General features: G+C 33.5%; 1 protein-coding gene across 1 annotated transcript; it reads right to left on the bottom strand.

Moving 5' to 3' along the window:
• Positions 1 to 281: 281 nt before the first annotated feature.
• Positions 282 to 6,569, bottom strand: LOC116002221 (zinc finger CCCH domain-containing protein 58-like). The gene is made up of 7 exons (XM_031242308.1): positions 6,046 to 6,569; positions 5,820 to 5,965; positions 5,495 to 5,560; positions 3,471 to 3,590; positions 3,036 to 3,371; positions 2,620 to 2,937; positions 282 to 1,404 (listed from the first exon to the last, which is right to left on the bottom strand). Exons 1-7 carry the CDS (start codon positions 6,140 to 6,142, stop codon positions 1,012 to 1,014), a joined length of 1,476 nt encoding a protein of 491 aa, XP_031098168.1. The 5' UTR covers positions 6,143 to 6,569; the 3' UTR covers positions 282 to 1,011.
• Positions 6,570 to 9,064: the final 2,495 nt, after the last annotated feature.

Genomic DNA, 9,064 nt, shown 5'->3' with positions numbered 1-9,064 from the left:
TACAAAAAAAATTAAAAAAAAAAAAAAAAATATACAAAAAAAATTAAAAAAAAAAAAAAAAATATACAAAAAAAATTAAAAAAAAAAAAAAAAATATACAAAAAAAATTAAAAAAAAAAAAAAAAACTATATGCTATAACGGCTTTCAAAAAAAAAAAAAAAAAAAAAAAAACTATATGCTATAACGGGAAAGATAAACAAAATCTAAGAGAAGCATTGACCTTACCTAACTCAACGATCAACGTTCACAGCACCATAAAGCAATAATCATGAGAAGCATGTAACAATAAGCGGGAGAAACAAGAAGCATTTATTACAAAGTTTAAGGTTTTCGATAGATAAATCTGTTGTATACCGTGATAAAGTTGCCAAAGAAATTCACATACACAACATAAGTATGAATCTTATCCATAAACGGCGGAGGCATTTAATTGCCTTGCAGTTTTCATCTGCCACAACAATGCCCCAGCTAAAAAGGGGGAACGAGGAGACTTTAAAATTAAGTAGAATGTCAAGATGGAAGCTTGCTCCCAAGTCCCGAGTTCAAAAAGGACTAGATAGACGGGAAGAGAGTCGATTTTCGAAAGGACAATGGTGTAGGAACAATCGTTTGTTTCTTGTTCCGAGCAAAGACTACAACATAAATAGGCAGGCACAACAGGGTCCAAAATTTTGGAATGGAAGCAAATTCTCCTAAATGGAAGGCGGGTTTTGTTTGTTTGTTGTTGTTATTCAAAAGCTAGCTACAGAGAGGGCTATATTGAGGGTTGATGGATGGATGGATGGGATCTTCTAGAACTTCCACTTATTCGATATGGAAAATTTGCCATATATAATGATTTTATGAACACACAGATGAACAGAACAGAGCTACTACGTGTGAACTATGTCTGAGTGGTGAAAAACTGTGATGACCAAGAGAAGAAGCTTCCTAGAAATGGACTAGCACCAAAAATTTAACGCTACTTCATGGTCATTGAGCAACGAAAAAATGCAAATCACTCAATCGTTTTAGCTTGATGAGTGAACCTCACCTCCGTGGCCAGTGCTACCACTACTTCCACTCGAACTCTGCCCGGACGGTTGAACACCCGAGTGGGAAGCGGGACCAGTGTTTGAAAATATTGAACCAACCGCACCGCTTGAAGTGCTCATGGAAGACGTCTGAGTAGAGAATGCCTCGCTCCCAGATCCAGAAATAAGTTCCGGCCTCAAGTCTGAAGACGATGACGATGGAGCCAAAGTCCCGATAGAAGATCCAACCGGGTATGGTGCAACAGGCATATCAGCAAGTGAAGATGCAGATGGACTATAACTAAGTGCTCCCATTGGATGGTCAAACTTGCAGGAAGGACCAAATTTACATATCCCATTTTGCGCATAGTGAGAGCATATCGGTGCACCCTTAAAACAATGAAAAGTTAAAAGCAAAATCAATCATTAGAGAATTCAACACAGGAGCAAGATGTGCAAATTGTTTTCAGATTTTATGACTTTACAAATAGAAAGAGAATGTCACCAAACTCTGGGAACCGAAGAATAAGAATGTTCCAGTCATATGCACAAAAGAGAGATAACACTGCATGTAAAAGAGCTAGGGCAAATTATCTGCAAATATATTCAGTCCACATTTAACCTGTCTGCCATTTACACAAGAGTTAAGCTATATTTCTGGCCTTGGATAATTCAAGCACTGTCAAACTAGTTTAGTAATAATTAAAAGCTTCAAACAGGTTTACTAATTGACAAAAAGGGACGATTCTGCATTGAAAATTACAATTATGTACCATTTAAGAAGACTTTTTAACATGATTACAAGGGAAAGCAATACAAAGGGATCATTCCATAAACATTGAGAAGTAACGATTACTTTAGAAACATGTTAGTGCTACAAAGTTAGAGTACATATTTTTAAATTTGTACTACATTTTGGGCCAACATTAGTTCAGATTACTGATTTAACAAAGATAAAAGCAAATGTGCATAGGACTAGAGTTTCCTATATTGCTTATCCCTTTAGGAGGTACTTTAGAATGGTACTCGTTACAAAAGAAACTAAGAGCAATGGTAAATTAATTGAGAAGTGGTGATTGGGGTTGAATGATAAGATTTCATTTTTTTCCACTTATCTTCCTGACTTCCTCTACTCAAGTTCAATCCACACACGGCTATTGGCATTCATCATTTAGAGGACTAATATTTAAGTAATTATAGTGTTCTTCTGAATAATATTTGACCATACATTTTATACATATACAATTTCAAGAGGAAAATTTTTATGGTAGATGTAAATAGTTCAACTTTTTTCCATTTATCCTCCTCTAACCAAATTATATCCAAACTTAGAATATTGGCAACAATCATTAGAGGTTTAATATGCTAAGTAATTATAGGACTAATCATTGTCATACACTTCACAAATTTGCATGTTATAAAGGCATTTATTTTGCAGTTGATGCATATACTTGGACCAAACTAACCAATTAAGTTTTAGCATTTTAACAATTAACTCAGTAATAGCATGGCCTCTTAGTAACAATGCAATGTCTGGTAGTTGTACTAGTTGATCAGTATTAGTAGTTGTATTTATTGATCAGACTGCATATTGAGATGCCTTACCGGGCGTAGAGGAAGACCCATCAGACTAAGCAGAAAATTTGTCTTTGTCTCACTGAATTCTAGTGGATGATGGTATCTACATGAAGATCCAAATTTACACTCCCCAGTTTTCATGTAGTGTTGACATTCTGGCTGCCCAGGCCTTTGAGGATACGCGTGTTCTTTCTGGTTGCCTCCCGAAGGACCAGCAGAAGAACCAACTGACATGTACGCTCCAGCAGAATAGGGAGGTGCTGAAGGAGCTAATTGTGTTAAGCCATATACTGGTCCAGGTCCAGCAGGTTGGGTACTTGGGGAGGCAACAGGATTAACGGGTGCCTATGTGACAGAATTTATATCATAAAGATGAGGTAGTAGCAACTAGCAAGTAAACTCTAATTCAACAACATAAATAGTGTAAAGTTATAAATGTCTACCGGATATGGGGTCCAACCCCCTGGAACTGCAACCATCCCGGGGGGAAGCAGCATAGGACTATATGCCCCCGGGATATATGAACCCGGAAGCATCCCAGGCCTTGAAATCGGCCAGTTGCCAGGCATTACACCGTACTGCTGAGAGGATTGAACAGAGGGAGACTGCACGGTTGGAAAAATCCCAGGTGCAGCAACAGCTGTTGGTGGAAGCAAAGGTCCTGGTCCAGCAGTTGGTAACGGCATTTGTTCACCAACAGGTAGAGGATGATGAAATTTACAGGAGACCCCGAACTTGCAATGCCCTGTTTTTACATAGTATGAACATTCCTTTTCACCCTGTTATAAGAACTTTATAAGCCAATTCACCATATACTTAAAAAGCAGCATCATAATAGCCATACTAAATTAAAAATTAGAAACTGTAAGTAAGCAGACCGGCCGCAATGGGTATCCATAAGCATTCAATGCCACCGGGGCTTGAGATCCACCTCCCTGTCTTGGGTGGTGATACTTGCAAGAAGCACCGAATTTACACATCCCCGTCCTCATATAGTACTACAAATTCAAATTTAGAGAAAATCACAAGTATGCAGGAATCCAATTATTAGAGGCAACGAAGAAATATTCTAATCAGAAATATTTTTTGATAATCCAATTATTAGTGTAATCCTCCATTTATCAAAATTGACACTCAACATGTGATTACACCAAGCACACATTAAATCAAATTTCCAACAATGACTCAGGTGAGACAGAGCAAGAAAGAAAATGCATCATCATTGATTAAATAAAAGAATTAAAAAATTAGAAAAGGCACTCTCTTTAGCCTTTCTTCAATAGGGGGAAAAACAAAAATCAGAGACAAACTTTTTCACACATAGGCTATTTATTAATCCTGACACGATTTTAAATTTTGAAATATAGAATTACTTCCCAAAAAAGTAACCAAAAAGACACATCATAAGGAGAGCAATAATCTCATATCCAGAGAACCTAAAGGACCTAGAGTTCATGTACACGGCAGTCACAAAAAATCAGAATCTTAAAATAGCACTGGTGGTTTATAGAAGTCTCTTCAGTAAGTGATGCAACTGAAAAGCAAGAATGTGTATAGTATATACATTCAAGACAATTAATTATGTACAACATCAGGAATTCATGATTCTAGAATAGATAATGAACAGACAAATTAAGTTCAACCAGTCAGATTTACAATTTCTATAACAACATTTTAAGTATGGTCCAAGTTTACATGATGAAAAAAAAAAAATTCAGAAAAGAGAAATCATCAGTACGCCATAGTAAGTATAGACAGACAAACTTCTGCACAACATTTGCACAGAACAAGAAAAAGAATAATATTCCGACAAACCTCCAGTACTATTTTATTGTATATAATATGTAAATGGAAGTTCAAAATGTTCAATAGTGATTCAGAAGAAAAATTAAGGACAAGAAGCAAGAATGTTTGGACTTCCTCCAATAAATAAACTGAAAGACAATTACACACAGCAGAAATTAGCAAATGTTGTAGTTTACAAACAGATGTGCTTTCTAAAAATTGAAATTGTCTCAATCATATAAGAAAGAAGTTGAAAAGTGTTATTTAGATCAAAAGGGGAACTTGGCGACATTACGACACAGAAAAAACACCAATAATGTGACAGCATTTTACATTTCCACCAATAACCACCCACCAAAAAAATAGAAAAGGATGAATTTATAGTGCCCTTAGAATAATTGTACAATTAGAATCCATACCGTATTCTACCAAGGGACAAGGGAAATTTCTACAATCATTTTTTTTAAAGGCAGAAGCATTCAAATGAAGACTTGAATTCATAGTTCAATATTAAGAATTTCTAATCCAAAGATCCAGATGGGAAAACTATGCGCATTCAGATCTATCGCGGAAGGAGTAAACACTTTATAACAAGCATCAAGAAGAGAAGCAGAAAACCCACAATGTACCAGATAGCTAGCAACACACATCTTCTTAAATGAAGCACTTAAAAATATCATACAAAGTGCAGTTTAATAAGCAACATCAATACTTGATCAAATACCTAAGGTAGTAAGCTTCCATCTACAGATGAAATCTCCAAAAGAAGGAAAAAGATGAATTCAAGAAAAGAAGAGCAGAAGCTTAAACCATCTAGCACAGCATCCAGAAGTAACATACAAAGTATAGTTCCAACTTTCTACAGTTCAACCAATACAACAACAGTTACCAAAAACCAATAACTTGCCATTTATGTACAATGTCTCTAGAAGGAAAGAAGATGAATGCATATAGGGAGAGCAGAAGCTCAAATCTTCTAGAGCCAACAACAAACAGCGAGAAAACATTAGAACAGAATAAATATCCTCCAACTCCACATTCTACATTGCTCAATCATTCAACAAGCACAACAATTCCACAGCTTAAACTCTTAAAGCAGGCATTTAAGGAGTTTTACCTGGCAAACAGGTTGACCCACTCTTTCTGGGTACTCCCCTCCAGTAGGCCTCATAGCTCTCACAGCCTAAATCAGTTGAACAATCAAATCCAGTCAGCGCATGCCAAAACTTACCATAATTTTAAGATACTCCAAAAGGAAAGAATCCATCTTAACACTAATTACAATCAAATCTATGCAGAAACACCAATTAAAACACAACCTGACCACAAGATCAAACCAATTATACCTTCAAATTGGTGATCATAACAATTACACAACAGAAACCCTAACAATTGAAAATTTTACCCGGAAAAAAATTAAAAATTTGGGCAAGAATCTTTACCAAATTACGGTCCCGGGGATGATTGAACCGACAGCGCGCGCCATAGCCACAGAAGCCAGTCTTCAAGTAATACATACAATCGGCCTCGTTGGGGCGCTCCGGGTACGATTCGGTCCCACCGGCGAGCGACAACCGCCACATGGGCTCTGCATTTCACAGTTGAGAACCACTGAATAATCTCCACTCCACATATTTTTTTTTCCTGAGAAATTGAAATGCAACTGACCTTCGAGCCCCGTCTCGCCGACAGGCGTCGTCCATTCCGCCACCGGATCCACTGGTGCTCCTCCCTCCATTACCTGGGTCCCACTGTACCTCTCCATTTTTTTTCTTCTCCCTGTTCTATACAAACAACCTATACACAATATTTATATATAATAATAAACACCCCTATAGAACTATGCTATATACGAATATATATATGTACGGTTTATATATATCTAATATGCATCTATAGACAGAGTGAGAAAGAGAGGGAGTGTGGGTGTGGTCGTAGAGCTCGGGAGGGGAATGGGGTTGATCAATTCGCCAGGTGGGAGTTTGGTGGATTTTTAGAGAGAGAAACTGAAAGAGGGGTTCTGAGAAGTGGTGCCTTTCTCTCTCTATATATCTCACACCCAGTGTGTGTATCTCTTCTCTCTCTCTCTCTCTCTCTGTCTGTGAATTCTCTCTTTTCTCTTCTCTTTGGCAGACCCTTTACCTTGTTAGCGAGGGGGAGGGTGGGGAGGGGTGGTAGTGTCAAAGTCGTTGTGATCTCTCACTTTTGGAAAAGGGAGTTGGGGGTTTTCTCCCATTTTTCTCTGCTCCCTATTTTATATTTTCATTTCTGATATTGAGATTTGAGATGATGGAAAAGAAGGTTTTGGTCCAAATTCATTTTTTAAATCTAAGAAATATTGATAAATAAGATGCTTTTAAAGGTTAAATTTTGTATGAGTGACGATATAAACTCACAATTATTATTTAAGAATGTGCATTAGATAAATTCTATCTTGCGATCTTATAATCAGTGAAGGATTACAAGGACAGCCCGACCAATTTGGCTCTTTAGAAAATCTTTACTCTTACTAAATTTTTTTTAAAAAAAATTGCATAAAAGTTTTAAATAGCTTCTCTATTATATAAGTTAAGTACATTGTGCTCAGATGGCATGTAGTGACTCCTCATATTGGAGATACTATCTATTATTTACTATACTAATAAGAGCCAAAGAAAGTTAGGCCTATAATGGGTAGAGAAAATGACGGTCAAATTATTAAATCAAATGGATGGTTCAAATTGTTTAGATTTATATTTTTTCTTTGAGATTTCCAAATTTATCCTTAATTATATGATTATCCGTTAAATTTTCCGTTAAATATTCTTTTGTCCGTTAGTATTCCGTTAACTTTTAACTTACTCATTAATTTCTATAAGAAAAGTCTTAGGTTCGAACCACATCCCAATCAAAGTTAGGTATATTGTTGAACATATACTACAAATATGTTAAGTATTACTCTTATTAAATTAAATAAAATTAGTAGTTAGAACAAAAAAAATAATACATATGCATTTCTTTAATTTATAATTCGATGTCTACAATGCCTTTATACAAAAAAAAAAGTATTCATTATCAAAAAAATAATCATTAATTTATAAATAGTATTTATTTATTCTATCATTTTTAGACTAAGTATTTAGATTAGCGTTTTTACAAAATTGCAAACATTTATTTTAGTGACAGTTATAATCAATTTCTCATATATTATCTTGCATTCATAAATATTGAATTACCGATTTAAATAAACAAATTTAACATTTAATACAAATGCATGAACATCTCCTATAATATTGCATTGATATACTTTGAAATACTTATTTAAAAATAAACATTTGACATTATCTCATTCGCGCAATGCGCGTAAAAAACTAGTAATGTAATAGAGTCAATAGCACTCAAAAAGCTTCTCTATTTTTAAAAAATAATAATAATACATAGTTTAAAAATAGATTAATAAACAATAAATATTTATATATATTTAAAGAAAAATATATGAAATACACATTTTGTATATTCTTTTATATGTATATGTTTCTCTCACATGTTGTATCATGAATTTTTGTTGTTTTGTTTTCATACTACTTAAGTAATAACTATAAATTAAAATGAAAGACAATGATATTTCATAAATAAAATAATATTTTCTTTCTTCCATTTATAAAAATGTCAAAGCCCATACAATTTATAATAATAAACACATTATAAAATTTCACTTAAGTGTAAGACTATGCTCATCCCTTTAGAATGGCTTATGCCATGTTATTTATTAATTAATTAATTTTTTTATTATCTACGTGATTTTTTTAGTACTATTAGCTCTGTTACAATGTAGTATTTATTTATACATACTTTTTCAACGTATTGAAGCACAAAGAGTCAATGTCCCCCACAGGGGTTCGAACCTCCCATTTGAGAGAGTCACAATTATGCCGTTTGACCCACAAGGTTTTTAGCAAATTAAAATGTTGTTAATATTATATTATTTTTATATTATATTTTGAAGGTGAGTTGAAATTACAAGTATATCTATTTCATAGAACCACCTTGCAAATAGTATCTTACTCTCAAAATTTTACCATCATAGTTTGTTTATTTTTAAATTTGTTTACAAATAAAATGACTGTATAAAAAATATATCATTAAAATCTCTAATTTTTTCAAAAAAAAAATCAAATTAAAGTTTTTTAAATGACACGCATATTCATATTTTTTCATTGTTTTAAAAATAAATATACAACTACATAAAGGTATTATTTTAGATACATTAATTTAATTTATAAAAGTAACTAATGTAAGTACAACAATCATTATTCTAAATATATAAATTCACTATTATACGCACATAGGTTTATTATTGTTTGTGTCATTTTTATGTATCTACAATATTACTTTTATGTACCTACAAGACCCTATTATTTTTTATGTACACGGGTCTATCATATAAATTTGTCAAATAGCAAGGATGTAGAGAAACTAATTGATAAATTAGAATATGACAATATGTCATACTTTTAAAAGTGGGCAGAGTATTGCATGTTGATAGTCTAAGGATTTTTAATCATATTGCTACTTGCTAGTATAAATATGAGTAATACTACATTCTCATATTGACTTCACTTCTAATATTCACATCTTGATGTGACAAATATATATATATATATATATATATATATATATATATATATATATATATATATATATATAT

Source organism: Ipomoea triloba, chromosome 13 (genome assembly GCF_003576645.1).
Source record: "Ipomoea triloba cultivar NCNSP0323 chromosome 13, ASM357664v1".
Classification (NCBI taxonomy): domain Eukaryota; kingdom Viridiplantae; phylum Streptophyta; class Magnoliopsida; order Solanales; family Convolvulaceae; genus Ipomoea; species Ipomoea triloba.
Note: the sequence above shows the minus strand (reverse complement) of the source record. Positions and strands in the feature narration are given on the sequence as shown.

Coding starts and splice junctions, on each gene's coding strand:
- LOC116002221 (XM_031242308.1), bottom strand. CDS start 6,142: ATGGAGAGGTACAGTGGGACCCAGGTAATGGAGGGAGGAGCACCAGTG. Junction 5,966..6,045: donor CGGCGAGACGGGGCTCGAAG/GTCAGTTGCATT, acceptor TGTGAAATGCAG/AGCCCATGTGGCGGTTGTCG. Junction 1,405..2,619: donor TGGGTCTTCCTCTACGCCCG/GTAAGGCATCTC, acceptor CATTGTTTTAAG/GGTGCACCGATATGCTCTCA.